This window comes from Cinclus cinclus, chromosome 1 (genome assembly GCF_963662255.1).
Source record: "Cinclus cinclus chromosome 1, bCinCin1.1, whole genome shotgun sequence".
NCBI classification, from domain to species: Eukaryota; Metazoa; Chordata; class Aves; order Passeriformes; family Cinclidae; genus Cinclus; species Cinclus cinclus.
The window spans coordinates 70,780,382-70,796,747 of NC_085046.1; the positions used below are offsets into that span (position 1 = coordinate 70,780,382).

Here is a 16,366-nt window from a genome sequence, read left to right on the forward strand (position 1 = left end):
TGTGGAGAAACCACTGAAATCTACTTCTTTCCCAGAAAGAAACCTAACCTGCCACAGCAGCAGGAGCCCATTTTTGTTGTCTTGGTATGTGCATTCTTATCAACAGTTTCCTGTGCTTGGATCTTATCCTCTTTCTCTGAATCAAAACACTTTATAATTAGCAATTCCTTTTTGCTAAAAGCTTTCCTAGTACATACTGGCAAAATAATTGCTGCCAGCTTCACGTTTCAGAAATGGTAAAAACAAAATAACAAGAACAATTCTGACAAGCAGGTATAAACAACTGCAGAACACGGATCACCTCAATATGGAACAAGAAAGTGCCACAGTGCATAGAGAAGCACTGAAAAAGGCTTAGGGTTTTCATAATTCATACTAGAGAAATGCCAGGAGACCCATCAGGATAATAAAGGAGAGCCTTGCATGCAGTTTGTGTCTCTTACCTTTACCACAGGAAAAGGATGAGCAAAGTCAGAATGCCAAGATTCATATATACAAAGATAAGAAGAGTTTTAATCCATTTGTTAAAAAATGCAATGCATTTAATTTCATTTGTGAAGTTAAAAATCAGGTTCAACATCACATTTTGCTTATTAACTTATACAGTCTTTAAAAATACTGCTTCATTCCAGAGGAAAGGAATTTTAATTCTTTGCTTATTCCCAGAACTGGAACCAGATGACATGCAGATTTCTGCTGACAGCTTCTGTTCCCATGGCATACACTCAGCTCTCCCTGAAAGTTGAGCATAACTACCAAAGTAGGAAAATGTAAGGAAATATCTAAGTGATACATCTCCCTCCACTGACATACATAACATGCAAAAGGTTATGTTTCATTCACTCTGGTGATAAAAAGAGATTATTTTTAACAGTTTACCTAATGGACAACAAGAAGGATCATATTAGCCACATTGTCACAGTACGTGCATTAAGCAGAAAAAAGTTGCAGTCTTCTACAAAATCTCATTAAATAATCTTGACATGTGCATGACACTGTAAATCAGCTAAAAGCATAGACAAATTAAGTGGCATTACTTATTGATAGGAAGGCTCAAGAAAAAATATTAAAAAATTAATGTTTAGAAGCTATTTGCATTTACTTTGCAAACATCAAAATTGGTTTTAAAAATTACTAGTTGTTAAAGCAGCCCAGTTGTCACATTTTCTCTAAGATAACAGGAAATCATATCATCATGTACTAACAATTAATCAAATAGAACATATGAAGACCCAGAAATTCACAATTTTTCCTTGAAATTCAAAGAGAAGAAATGATACTATGTTTGTACATGACAGATTAACTTTGCTAACTAAATGTTCACTTGTACTGAAAAATATCCGTAACCCTGAAACCAGACTATTGCCATATTTTAAACTGCTGAGTGAAATTGCTGGCTAACCACATTTTACACTGACTGCAGAAATAACTGGGTACTGGAAGTCAAGTTTTGATTAGCATACAAATGGAACTAAAAGTGAATCCTTCCCAGTCACGACCAGAGCAGCTTCCCACTGGATAGTGCACATACTAGGACAATACATCTCCCAGTTTAAGACAGGTTTTGCATAGATTATATGGTTATATGGAGGATGAAACAGCTGTAGGTACATAGTTCACACGTATCACAGGGAGACAGAACCTTTTTAGAAAGTTTTGAGATAGGAAAGTGCTGGATAACCTATAACTATAATGCTATTTCGGGGCCATCAGGTGGACTCCAACATCCACCCTCACATATCACTATTTGGAGAAGAAAAAACAAACATGACCTTGCATTGGAAAAAAAACCCAAAACCAAGCAAAAAAAACCCACTCTCTGAATACATTCTATCCAATTGCTTAATAAAATTGTATTTGTCATTTACTGTAGTATTATCAAACAAGAACACACAACATACCACAGGTTTGGAAAAAACTATTAAGAACATTGTTCGTGCTATGGGATACTATGAAGATTTATATCAAGAACTCTGAATATTCATACAAGCACAGCTCTGCTTCCAGAATCACAGATTTTTTAATTCATTTAGTATTTTTCTTTTTTCTTTTACTTTAGACTAAGTTAAAATGTTTTAACACTAGTGTTAGAATTATCCTACGAGCAACTTAAACCACCAGTAGTAATTTTATTTGATAATAATACACTGTCTTCACTAAATTAAATTTTCAGTACATAGGATCTCACTAGGGACAAACATTAAACAAGGCCTGCCAGTTCAGGGTCAGGTACAACCCTCCTTAGAAGCCATCTCAAGTTAATGCCTTCTTTCTTCTTGAAAGTCACATAAGTGAATGACTGAGGCTATCAAAAATTATCCCTCAGCATCATCATCTTGATGGATACTTCTAGGTAACAAAAAACCCAATATGATTCCAGACTACAATCTCTGCAGCAATAGAAATAAGTTGTACTTCATTCTTGAACTGGGCACTGAAAATCTGTTTTGTAAAACAAAATTATTAAAATAGGGAATTGCTAAGGTGTAATTTTATTATTAATTAAATTCCAAATTTAATTAAAATTAAAATCCAAATTAAATTAAATCCGAATTAAAATCCAAAACAAAACAGGATAATTCAACCAACAAAAATGCTACACCTTAACACACAGCAGTAAATTAGACTACACAAATGAACTATTATACAAAGAAAGTTGTTGGGGATTATAAATGTCAGAAAAGCATGCAATTACAGTTGTATGTGGGAAAAAAAACAACTTACTCTGAGATATTCTTTCAGATGGCTGAAAAGTGAAAAGTTATAAAAGCCCCCTACTGCAAAGTTTTTTAACCAACAAGCTATGGATTATTACTAAGACAAGCTCTAATGGAAAAATAGGCATTCTCTGATGGAAAATCCTCCATCTAAAAGAAAATTATATCATGAAGAGACCAAAAAGCTGAAACTTTAAGGAGTCTGCAAATTAAAGGTTGGAAAAAAATTTCATAGACATCTGCAAAGATGACAGAACCCATATTTTATAGGGTATAGCTTATCTTTACTTTTAGGACACCCAACCTAGTTTTTATATGCAAAGATACAGGTAAAAACTAGCAAGTACCCTAACAGATCCCAACTGAGAAGCTTCTACAAAAATTACTCAGGTCTGACACTTTTTTCCTTTCTTCTCTCTGCTACAGATACAATATGACAATTATTGAAATTCAGACCTTTGGAAATTCAGATGTATAAATACACATTTTAGGTATATTTCTGCTGGCAGTAAAAGTCTGCAAGTGAGGTATTTTATCTACCTTAAACCAGACCTAGAGTAAACTAGCCAGTAGGGTCATGCAGCATATTGCCTGCTCTTTGCTAGAGCTGAAAAAGCATGTCCTTGAATAACTTGTATTTTCAGCTATCCTGCACAATATCACAGGCATAAAATAGCAGAAGGCAAGAAAACAGGGGATGGAGGTTAATTGGGAAAAATAATAAATTTCCTGTTGTATTTCTTTGTACATGCTTAAGCCCCATATTAGTACTGAACCACACACATGCATATGTGAATAAACCCAATTGTGAGAGAGAGAAAGACAGCAAGTGTGATAGAAGATATGGGATAATGTTAAAATCCACAGAGTTGTAATGAAGTCCTTTCTACATTAAATCAAACAATCAGACATCATGAACTCTTTAATAAGTGATCCTCAATTCACAGTTTGTATTTTTGACTACCTTATATAGCAACTGAAATAGATATGCTGTGCAATACATAAGAATAAATTAAACTATTTAATTCTCCATAAATAAAACTGCAAATTTATTTTAACCATACCACATTTCACAAGACATCTCTGGTGCAATATTACTCTAAAAAGTTTTAAAAGTCTGCTGCATTTAAAAGTCCTGCCATGTTTCAACTTGTTCCAAGCTTACGGATGCTGAGTCTTTCAGCAAAGCAAACTTGATCCATTGCAGCAGACATGCGATCTAGCATACAACCTTTACAGTAGAGATGGATTTACATAACAATTTTTTAAACCAACTTGAACTAGTAGAGTAAATTTTACCAGATCAACACATTCCACATTGCTATGGTAACTCGGGGATGGAATAGAAAGCCTTAAATTAACTTATTGCATCACACACTAAACGGTAAGCACCTGACCTACCAAACTTGCCTTGCAACTCAAAGGCCTCTTCTGCCCTCTCCCAGATGTTAATCACTGAGACCTGCAGAATTTTCCAAGTTGGTATGTTCTGAAAAGAAGACTTAGTTAAGTAAAGCTACTAGAATAAAACTAACTTCCAACTTGTCAGAACAATCTACGTACAAATTACCTATAAATATTCAGTACTAGTCCATGATGGGCAATCCAAATCAGATTGAAAACAGATGATCAATACACTTACCTATTTAATATTAATAGCAAGTTATAAAAATTCACAGGAAGCATATGAGGGTAAACTCCTAAAGCTAACGTATGCTTGCTGGCCAAGAACAGAAAAAAACCCCAAACCAACAAAATCCCACCACCCAACCACCAGATATGTAAAATGAATATTTTGCAGATACATTGCAATAAAAAGGTATTACTCTCACTCTCATGATGGGCACACCGCAGAAGCACATCAGAAAGATGAAATGATAGGTAGAAAACAGATATGATCATGCACACCCTAGCACAGAAATAATGATATTATGATTATCATATACATGTGTTATGATATAGATATACAGGGTTATATACAGGGTTATGATACAGATGCACTTGGGCTGATCTCCTGGAGAGCTGTGCCAAAACCAGGCTGCCTTTGGAGAGAGGCTTACTGCATAGGCACTCTCAGGTAGCATCTGAATTAGTTGAGTCTGAAAGAATTAAGCCAGCCCTGCACAAAGCCATTTGGATGTTGCTGCAGTGAACGCTGAGGTCCAGAGGGATGTGACCTTATGAAAAGCATCAAACCCAGCCTGACCCCCTACAGATGTGCAAGGAGTAGCTCAAGCTGCAGCACTCTTGAGCAAGCAGACCTTCCCAAAACAAAACAGCTAAGGGCAAAGTATGGCATAGAGGTATATTTCTTCCAGCTCATGACCCCAGCTGGCTTTAGCAGAAATCAGAAAGCATTACCAGCATCAAATTAACTCCATATGCGTGATGCTGCAGGACTGCATTGTCCAAAATGTATCCATTAACTTGCACCACAAGGATTCTTCCATTTGTCGCAGCAACCCAGCTTTCTGTTAAAGGCTAACATCAAGCAAAATTGTATCAATTTAGTCCTTAAATGGTTACCCTTGGTGAAGGGCTACTTAAAGTGTAGGGATAATATCTATCTTTATTCTCAAGCATGGTATTGCCTCAATCTCACCAAGTTCTCATTTGCCCACTTTCTACATTTATCTTAGGACAGTAGTAAATTTCCCAGTTAAAACTTGTGTCCATGTGATTTCTAGAGAATTAATAAATATACCAGACCAAGGGAGACCAAAGCATCTCTCCTATAAGAAAAAACGGAGAGAGATGAAGCTGATCAGCCTGGAAAGAAGGCTCAGGGGGAGTCTCATGATGTGTATAAAAATTGAAGAGAAGGCACAAAGAGGACAGAATGAGGCTCTTCTCAGTGGTGACCTGTGACAGACCACAGCCAGTGGGCACAAACTAAAACACAGGATGTTCCTTTGGAACATCAGGAAACACTTCCACTGGTAAGGGTGACAGAGCACTGGCACAGATTACCCAGAGGGGTGATGCAGTCTTTGTCACTGGAGACACTTAAAAGACCATCTGGTCATGATCCTGGAAAACCATCTGTAGGTCACAGTAGTTCTGCTTGAGCGGGAGGCTGGACCAAATGATCACCAGAGATCCCTTTCCATCTCAGCCATGCTGTGATTCTGAGATTATTTTTGCTATGGTTTCTCTTACTCTGAAAGTTTTTTTCAAACGACTAAACAGCTCATACCTTTCTCTCTCTCCTCTAAGATCAAACAAGATGAAACAGTACTTGTTATATAAATACAAAATTCTTATTCTGTGACTTTTTACATAACAGTATTTCCTTCAATTCAACAACAAAGTAATCAGCTGCATCACTATCATGCAGAGTTATATCGCAGGAAGGGAGGAAGAAAATTGCTTCTACCCTACAGTGCAGTGGAAGAAAGAGTTCACTATTTCTCCGAAGTTTTTTCAACTTGGTCTTAAAAAAAAAAATTACAGCTTTTTTTTTTTAACTATTTGTCCAACACACTTAATATACTTAGTGGCATGTCTCAGGCATTCATATCATAAATAAATACATAAGGCCTAAAGCCTTTACTGAATTACTTAATGTTTTACCCCATGCTAGAGAAGACTTCAACTCAGTTTCTCAAACCTGCAACTTTACAGTACACTAGAAAACCAATGCCGTGAAGACAAGGAGTTGCCAGTTTGAACCCAGCAGTTTAAGGTTTCAGGACTTAATCTTTCCTTAAAAAGGAGACTCTTCATGCTGTATTTTAGAAACCGGTATAGATATAAGTAACCTAACTCAGTTTTTGCAAAAAAATCTTTATTTAGTTGGGAAGTGTAAGAACATCCTGAAAAATATTTCTTCCCATATTTTCATTAATTCTGTGTTTACAGAGCATAGAAGTCCAGTATTTACAGATTTTCAATTAGCAGAGATGGACTGCACACAGATCAAATTCCAACATAGCTAATATAAATATCTACTTGATATTAACTTGCTTGCAAACACTAGACAAACCTTTCTTATCAGGTAATGAAATACTTGCAAAATTTTCATCAAGCGTTCTCTCAGCTGGACAGAGTTTATGAGTCACATCTTCAGATAAGAAACAGGTAATTCTCAGAGGGGAGAAAAAGCTATAGGAAATTTGATATAACTTATACAGAATTGAAATTACATATGGGAGAACTTAGAAAAGTTGCCAATTGTTGGTTCTGAAATGCAAAGCTCTAGCTCAACATTCTAATTTCCTTCTTTCCACCAACCCAAAATAAAAAAAAACTCCTTTCCCTAACAGCTAAAACCATTAGAAGGACAGCGTGCTGCTTCAGCACAAATCCAGGTTGTTTTGCTGAAATTTTCAGTCACAGAATGGCTAAACTCACACATAACTGAACTAGCTACAGTGCCTATATAGAGAGGTTCACTTCTGCTTTCCCCAGCATCAAAAAGTAACAGGAACTCTGGCACAGGAACAACAGAAGTCAGGGCAAAAGCAATTCAACTCTCCATCTCATATCGCTGAGGATCCTAAAAGAACCACAATATGCATTATGTTATGACAGGGGAAAATACATGGTAGTCATCCTAGTCACCTGCTGCTCAGTAGATAACTTGATATTTACCTGCCTAATTACAGAGCTTTCTACTCTGTCCTCCTTTGTCCATAACTGTCAACTTATCATGCTGCTTATCTTGTTACATCTTTGTGTAGTTACATACTTATGGGGACTAACCTCTCCCCTGAACAATCTACCATTACATCCCAACCAGCCCAACACAGACATCAGCCAAAGCTTAGACTCATCCATCAGAATAGCTTCCAGCAGACCCAGTTTTAGTCATTTGACAAGTCCAACAGTTACAAAAGCATTAAGCAGCTTGTAAATTATGAAGTGCATGTTACTGAAAACCTGTCAGAAACATCAGTATTAGTAAAATGGAGTGGCTTTAAAGCAGTCACAACAGGAAAACCTTTGGCTTCTCATCAGTAAAGCCAACATCACAGCACCACCAAGCCTCTCAGGTTTCCTCCAGGCATCGCTCTTTTCTGGCACGTTTGAAGCAAACTCTGCTTCCTTTTCTTTCAGCATTGCGTACAAACCTCAACTCTTTCAAATGCTCTCTGTACTTCATAAAAAACTGTACTTCATAAAAAGTGCCAACAATCAGCCTTGCCCATCAGTTGATTACCAGAAGCTTTGATTACCTATTTATCTGCACCTTTCTGTCCCATCCTTTCTCAAGGGAGCATGTATTCCAAATCAGGTACTAAAACCACTCTTACTCACAAGCTGCCAGTCTACCTCCCGTTATCCGCAGACACAGCCAACAGGACTTGGTATTTTTGCTTGCTTTCATAAAGTAACAAGCCAAATACTTGCACTGACAACACCAAAACACCTAACAAGTAGTCATTAGAACAAAAATTATTTGCCATCTTCTCAATTGCCTGTCTTATTTAGAAAGCTATTTAAGCTGAGCTATAACAGCAAACTGTTTGGAAGTAGCCCTGTTCTGCTATATTTTCATTCAGAACAAAAATCTGTTGAAACACCAGTCATGGCAAAGCCCTGCACAAAATAACAATGTTTGTGCTTCAGGATTGAGAAGAGCTGTTACCAAGACACTCCCCTCTCAAAAAGGCAGCATCTGTATACTCTCCCCACTTGGCTTTTTCCAATAGAATCCACCTGAATTTCCAAGGCTACAAACCTTGGTATGCCATGTAAAAGGAGCAGTGCATTACAATATGCCACACCACTCCCCCGCAAAAAACCCCAAAGGAAAATCAAACACCCCAAGTCATAAACAAAGCCAGGAGCTTACTATAAAGAAGCAGCAATACTTTATATCTTTGTGCTCACAGATTAGTTTAACATAATTGGAACCAAATCCCCAGAAAGTTATAAACAATTTTATTATGACAACAACTAAAAAAAAAAAATTGTGTGAAAACAAGAAATGCAACATAAGTCCTCAAACCCCTTAAGATTTTCATTAAAATTATTTCAAATTTTGGAAATGTTGCACTTTTGTAGCAATAAAGAAGAAAATAAATGGCAAATTTTAAGACTAACACTAGTCCTACCAGTATAACATGCATTCCTTCAGCAAAGGGCATTCATCAAACATAGCAGCCAAAGGGCATCATATCAACATTAAAAAGAAGTTTTCTTCACCCACTGTGCACAAGCTTGAATTATGGTCATGTGTATAATAAACAGATTTGTGCTGTACCTTCAAAAGCAAAAATTATAGGGACAAAAATATATATTTAATACATAGGTGCTGACTAAAGCCTTGTAGAAGATCTGGAATACAGCAAGATTGAGAGACTTCCAAACCATACTGCTCACATGAGTAGCATTAGAAAAGCAGTATCAAAATGCTCCAGCAGACACGAAGCTACTGCTATTGAAACCAATGAAAGAAGCTCTCAGAAGTTTGGGAACATCTAGCTGAGATACAGGACATGAAGGATGACTCTACACTGGTGCTGGGCGCCTAAAGCAATAATGTAACCTCCTTCACAGCCTAAATTTGCTTCAAACTAGAAAAGCAAATTTGCTAGACACAAGATAAATGTCCACATTTTTCATTACAATATATCTTAATCTCAGCTTGTAGATGTGATGCTGCTGCTGGAAAAAGGAAGGGTGTTTTTGCAAAGAAGAAATCCCAGTCATCTGACTGTCATTTGCTGTTGCAACCAAGCGCTCTGAAGCATGGTTCAAAGACAAAACAGCTTCTCAGTCACTCGCTGACCACATGATGCTGGTTGTTTAAATCTGATGACACTTCAGCAAAATCTTTTTCTAACAGTCTTTGAAGACGAAGAGGAGAAATAATACCACACCAAAATAAATTCCTGCTCACACTCAGAGTTTACATGGGCACTTCTCAGAGTCCTTTTAGGCAGCGAATACTTGTACTGAAATTCCCCCGTTCTGTACTGCACGTAAAGTACAAAAGCTTTCTAATTGCTCAGTGGAAATCCTCAGGCAGCATTCCAAACATACTTCACATTCAATAAGAATTGCCAGTCATACTTTTTCTGCATCCACTTCAATTATGAAAAACCTCAGAATAAAGCCAGTGATATTAATCTAACTTGGGGGCTGGGAAGAGCAGGTACAAAGGTAGCACTCAGAGGAAATTCTGACTCCAGAAATCAAGAGAAAAATGTTTTCTAATGATGTTATGAATTTTTTTTTTCACTGAAGCATAAAACTCACATGACCTTGAAATGGCAATCACACCAACCTGCACAACTTTCTACATCAATAGTTTCCATAAAGAAAACTAGTAGTTTATTCTCAAATACCTTTGGGCATGTAAAAGCAAGAGAAGGTACATGCACAACTCTCTTAAAGGCAGGTACAACCAACTGGATCTCTCAACAAAACTGTACATTTTGACCAACTTAAGAAACTGTTCAGACTTATTCTTGGATCTGAACTATAGCTCAGTCACCTACCTAAATGAAAAAATATCAGATGCTTAGGAAAAAAGTGAGGGAATTATTCCAAAGACCATGATTTTCAGCCCATCAGAGTCTTCTGTAATCTACTTATTTTAGTATTTGGAAAATGACATAACTACACAAGTATGATACTATCAGCTCTCATTCAATCAGAATCAGTCTAAACAGCACTGTCACAATTGCTAGCTCAATGCTAGACTCCAGACTGCAAGAAAGTCTGATGGCACTAAGTTAAGCTACTTGAGCTATATAAAAATATTTTTTCATTGTTCTGCATCTGTCACCTTTCAATGTCACGTAATGTGAAACGCCTTTTGAATCACTGTTGAAACAAAAAAAACACCTTTGAAATCTACTCTCTAACCTATTGTAGATATCTAGCATGATGTTTAATTTTAGCACTTCAGTATTATTAAACCTGTCCAAACTTAGTCCCCCCCTTCTCTCTCTCCCCACTGCTACGGCCTCCTCCCTCCTTTTTTTTAATAGGGACATCCCACAGGCATTTACCAATTAACAAGTCAGCAAAATAATAATTAAGATGTTCTTACCCAAGTGTACATTGGTCTAAGACTGCAAGAGGTCATTTTTTTTTTTTTTTGAGTGCATAACAGCACAGCTACACAGGCTGCTGTTTTGCTAATTCTGGAGTATTCATACTATCAACAACTGGAAACAGTATATTACGTTAACAAAAAAAAAAAAGAGAATATTTAATCAATCAGATTAATTGACTGAAATCCCCAAGGAACAGCTTAGGGATGAAACAGAAATTTATATCAATTCAAAGCCCTGAAGCACAAGTTTTTCCAGCATTCACTAATCATATCATGAAGAAGATCACACTGAAGAGCTCAGCTAGACAAAGTAAAAAATTCTAATTATTCATAAACAAGACAAGCAAAACATAAACAACACAGCAATTTTTTAAAAAATCCATATATTTTTTGAAGGATCTTGAAATGCACTAACAACTTGAAGTTTAAATGTCTCTGTTATCCCAGCCATCCAGATGATACTAGTTATCTCCAAATTTGAAGTGTAACTCAGTGTCTTTGCAACATCAGAAACTCCTAAAAAGCACGAAAATATAGGACTACTCACAAAACGCCTTTAGGTATCTTGGTAAACACATAATTAAGCCTTTCACCTGTCTGCTACCCACAATTCCTTTCAACACCTTCCCACGAGTGCCTTAAGTCCTCAAAAGTCAGGTGGCTGATCAGCTTGTCTTTCCCGAAGCCACTTCCACAGGCTACCCCCTTTGTAGAACCCTTCCTGTCTCGACAGCAACACTGACAAGACACACAAGTGATTTTATTCTAAGCCACGTGTGCTACTTTTAAAACTCAAAAGCTTTTAAGGCCAGCTATGGGACAACTGTCCCACTACCTGCACTCCTTTTGCTCCCAGAACTATACCAACTCAGTACACCTACTGTTCCCCACCTCCTTAGCTAGCCAAAAGATTACAGACACCTGGCAAACACGATAGCATTAATTATAGGAAGCACTGTATTAGTTGCGCAAGACCTGTGAAACTCAGACCTATCTTTAGATGCAACAGCAAAAATAACACCCTAGCTCCTTATACCCCATTTCTGACAGTTTTTAGATTTTAAATGTGGCACTCACAGCTTAACAACTCACTCTTTCTCCTAGCACCGTACGACTTATCTCCTGGCAGTGAGCACTAAAGACGCTGCTGAAAATAATTTCTTCCACATTTGGCAAATGTCCGTGACGTTCACAGGGATACCGCAGCTGGATCAAACTAAGCCTGTGGGACGAGGGTAACACCGGTTCTGGCAGCCCACCTCCTCAGCCCCCGGATGCTCCGCTCCCACAGCCTCTCCCAGTCCCGCAGAGATTAGAGAGAGCAAGGAATGACAGGAACAAGGAGCGATGCAGAACGCCTTTCCCGGTCGCCCAGCGATACCGAGAGCCATCTCCACCAAGCCCCGCGCTCCCACCGGCGGCTGCCCCCGCTCCCGGAGCGCCCCAGGCCCCGAGCCAGGGTCACTTACTGAGTTGCCCAGCCCCGGGCTCCCTGCCGCCGGCTCCCCCGAGCCCGCTGCTGCCGCCCAGGCTGCCCAGGGCCCCGCCGGCTGGCGGCGTGCCGCTCTGCCGCTCGAAGTTGCCCGGGTTGGAGAAGAAATCGCGGAGTCGGGGCAGCTCTCGGCCGCTCTCCAGCAGCTCGGTGTGAAGCTCCAACGCCGTCAGCAGGAACTGGTCCCGCAGCAGCTGCGCCGCTATCGCGTCCATCGACACCCGCGGCAGCTCCCCTGCCCCCGCGGCGGCATCGCCCGGCGCCGCCGCCCGCAGACCCAGCAGCTCCTCGGGGCTCCCCGCCGCTGGCTCCGGCTGCTGCTGAGGGTACGCCGGCCCGCCCGGCTCGGTGCTGCTGCTGCTGCCGCCGCCGGGCCGGGGCTCCTCGGGCTCGTCCTCCTCCGAGTCGCTGAGGAAGGGGTTCACACTGCCGCCCCCACCGGCCGCCGCCGCCGCCATCTTACAGCCCGGCGCGGCGCGACCGCTGCCAGGGCGCTACCGCAGCAAAGCCTGCGCGGAGACGCCGCTGCAGACACGGCTCGCCGGCGGGGCCTGGGCCCGAGCCGCTGCCAGGTCCCTGCGACAGTGTTGATGATGTTAACGATGCTGCTGTTGCTGCGGGCGCTGCCGCCACCTGCGGCCACAGCGACTCCCCACCCCCGCCTCCTCCGCGGCCTCCCACCCTCCCTACTGCCGCTTCCGGATCCCCGCTCGCGCGAGACTTCCCGCGGCCAACCGCGAGCGGCGCCCCGGCACGTGACCCCACCTCCTCTGCGCAGGGCGGAGCCCGGGAAGGGGAAGAAACGCTAAAGGGGCGCGGTCATGCTTGGAGGGGCGTGGCTTCGGTGCACACCCAGGGTGGGACTCTGTGACGCAGGCGCGTGGGACGGGGCCGGGCGGAAGTGGAAGTGGCCGTGGGTCGCGGCGGGGAAGAGGAGTGAGTTCTGGCGCGTGAGCGCCGGGCCCTTCCCGCGGGGAGGGGGCGGCGGATCCTAAGGCTGCGGCCCCGGGAAGGGGGGTGGGCACGGGTTACGCTTCCCCGCTTCTACAAAGTTTGGTCTGCTCCGCAGCATTTACGGCGGTCGCCCAGCCCGTATACCCTCAGGGGGCTGCTGGGACGGGAGGGATGCGGCGCTCGGCTTGGCCTCATAGGCCAGGCTGGGGGCTCAGACCCTCGCTGGGTTGCGTTGATTAGGCTAGGGTAAGGCTTCCCAAGGAAAGCGCCTCCCCGGGCGGATGGGCACTGGACTGCCAAAGGGGTGGTTGAGTCACTGTCCCTGGAGGTGTTTAAGGAAAGACTGGGTGCAGCACTCGGTGCCATGGTCTAGGTGACATGAGTGTGTTCGGTCGTGGGTTGGACTCGATGTCATCATCTCGGAAGCCTTTTTCAACCAAGGTGGTTCTGTAACTCTGCATTCCCAGTGGGTGTGTGAGCTATCTCCCAGCATCAGGTGTTGCTGCAATTAGGGAGGGCACAAGCACAGGTGGCTAGTAAGTTGATGGCCTGTGGAAGAAGGGTCAGGCAAGTCAGGAGGACTACAAGGATGTTGTAAGGTTATGCTGACAGAAAATTAGAAGGGGTAAAACCCATCTGGATTTTAATCTGACTACTACTGTAAAAGACAACAAAAGGTATTTGCAGGTACATCAGTAGCAAAAGGAGAGCTAAAGAAAGTGTTCATCCTTAATGGAATGCAAAAGGGAACAGTGGTAAATGACGAGGAAAAGGCTGTGGTACAAAATGTCTTCTTCTCCTCACTGTTTAATGATAAAGCCAGTTAGCTTCATGATGTACAGTCCCTGAGCCAGGTAAAGGGAACAGGGAGTAGAATGGTAATCCTATTGGGTCTTTGAGAAGGTTCTTTGGAGGGATCTGGACAAGTTTTGTCAGGCAATGCTGCAGGCCGTGAGAAAAGTGTCTGAAGGCTGGCCCAGCAGAAAAGGACCTGTGGATGGTGATTGACAGTTGCTTGAATATGAGGCAGTGTATGCCCAGTTAGCCAGGAAAGCCAATGGCATCCTGGCCTGTATCAGCAATTGTGTGACCAGCAGGAGCCGGACAGTGATTGTCCCCCTGTACTTGGCACTGCTGAGGCTGCACCTCGAATCCTGTGTCCAGTTCTGGGCCCCTCACTACAAGGACATTGAGGTGCTGGAGCATGTCCAGAGAAGAGCAGTGAAGCTGGCAAAGGGTCCTGAGCACAGCTCTGATGAGGAGCAGCTGAGAGAGCTGGGTGGCTTAGCCTGGAGAAAATGAAGTTTAGTGGGGGACCTTGTTCTCTACAACCACCTGAAAGGAGGCTGTGGCATGGTGGAGATTGGCCTCTTCTCACAGGTAACAAGTGAAAGGAGGGAAAGAAATTACTTCAAGTTGTGCCATTCAACTTTTTCCTGATATGCGTAAGATTGGGTATTACTAACAACTTAATATTTAATATTCACTGTAAGGGTAGTCATGCATTGGAACAGGCTGCCCAGGAATGTGCTGGTATCACCATCCCTTGAAATATTCCAAAGACATGTGAACGTGGCACTTGGAAATGTGTTTTAGCAGTGGACTTGGCAGTGCTGGGTCAATGGTTGGAGTCAGTGACCTTCAAGGTCTTTTCCAAACTTAAGGGTTCTGAGTCCATGAAATTGTGCATCTGGAAGTGTGAAGTTACCACTTTGTTTTTTAGAAGATAATGCAAAGTCGTTACTTTGTGTGTTACCTGGCAAAAAGCTTAAAGCTGGAGTGTAGCAGCAGGTAGTATGTGCTACTGAAGAAAGTTCAGCTCACTGAAACTATGCAAAACAGGGGCAGCACTGGTTTCTGTTTTGTTTCTTTGAAAATGTTGTTCATTCCCCGCCAGTGAAAGCTCTGTGTAAAGCTCATCCACTAGGACCTGCATATTGGGGATGAACTCTTGGTAACAGAGTAATGGGAATGCTTAGCAGTGACATGGAGATTTAAAAGCACTCTGGAGTACTCACTGTGGAATGGAGTTCCATTCACATGGTGGTGTGCTGTAAAAGACTGTACTTTGCAGTTTGGGATTTGCATAACTTCTCCGTAAATTTTATACTCAGTTTAGTGTTCTGACCTATAATAACCTTTGGATTTTTATTATTGCGGCATTGTTTATGTTGTTGATACGCAAAAAAGAATCCAAGTGGCATAGCATGAACTGCTTGTAGCATTAAGTGTGTTGAAAATGCTTTAAAATTCCAGTAGGATCACAATAAAAATAGGGACAAAAACATTTTACTGTTGCTGCTCCGGTGGAATTGAGAACCCTTAAAGCAACCACCTGCTTTTTCCTTTAATTTCTGCAGAGTTAGAGCGTGTTCAGAGTGAAATTTTTTGAAAGCTGGGTCTGGTGCTTTGCCTCCTTTGGGAAGGAGGGAGAACCCTGCCGGGGTCCTGCAGCGGCCTCTGGTGGCGATCCGCGGGATTTGCTGCGCTTGGAAAGGGGCTCCAAACACTCGCATCTGCCTTTCTCTTCCCAAACTCATTTCTGCTCACTTCTCTGTGCTGTGCCAGTAAGGACGAACTTTTTTTCACTCTTCCGCGACGCAAATCAATGTAAAAGCATTCCCCTGTCTCAGTGCTTTTGAAGAGGTTTGTTTGGATTTGTGAAACTAAATTAAATACTTACAGGTGTTGCTCAATTGCTCTGAAATAATATTTGGATGGCTGGGAAAAAGCTAACTTCGCTGCAATGTGTATTCCAGGACTGAAGAGTGTAGGTAGAAAAATGTGCTTAAAACAGTTGCTTGTGTGCCAAAGGCATATTGTTTTGAGAAACCAGAGAGGAAAACCTGATAGTGTAGTGCCTCAGAGGATATGTGAGGCAGAAAAAGCTGCATGAGTTCTGGAAATGGAGCATTATATAGGTCTATTTGAGGCAGACAGCTGCAAGTTAATTATTCAGTAGTCATTCTGAGAGAGGCAGATTGTTCATTCAGCTGCTTTTGTCTCCTACTGGAGTTGCTGTTTCCTTCTAACTTTTATAGGATTTGAGTTCTGTGTCTGAAGAGCAACATATCTAAATACATCTAGGAAAGCTAGGAGTCCAAAATACACGGGCTTGTAAAAAAAAATCTGAAGGGTTTTTTTGGAGGAGGTGGTGTAAAAATTTTTTTTCTGTCTATGCATGTTTTGTTT

The 16,366-nt window shown here is 41.6% G+C and overlaps 2 protein-coding genes across 12 annotated transcripts in view; one reads left to right on the forward strand and one right to left on the reverse strand.

Moving 5' to 3' along the window:
- RELCH (RAB11 binding and LisH domain, coiled-coil and HEAT repeat containing) overlaps positions 1-12,708 on the reverse strand; it is a 75,088-nt gene extending 62,380 nt beyond the window's left edge. For all 9 annotated transcript variants that reach the window (XR_009933418.1, XM_062497978.1, XM_062497818.1 and 6 more), the window contains exon 1: positions 12,198-12,708. Coding sequence is in view for 8 of the 9 variants with exons in the window: in XM_062497978.1 (XP_062353962.1) it covers positions 12,198-12,678 (481 nt within the window). In the remaining variant the exon portion in view is untranslated. The remainder of the gene's footprint in view (positions 1-12,197) is intronic.
- Positions 12,709-13,101: 393 nt separating this feature from the next.
- The window catches only part of PIGN (phosphatidylinositol glycan anchor biosynthesis class N), a 98,968-nt gene continuing 95,703 nt past the window's right edge, over positions 13,102-16,366 (forward strand). For 2 of the 3 annotated variants that reach the window (XM_062498542.1, XM_062498799.1), the window contains exon 1: positions 13,110-13,156. The gene's annotated coding sequence lies outside the window, so the exon portion shown is untranslated. Of the gene's footprint in view, positions 13,157-16,366 lie in introns of all 3 variants that reach the window. The other variant, XM_062498723.1, reaches the window with a different exon arrangement.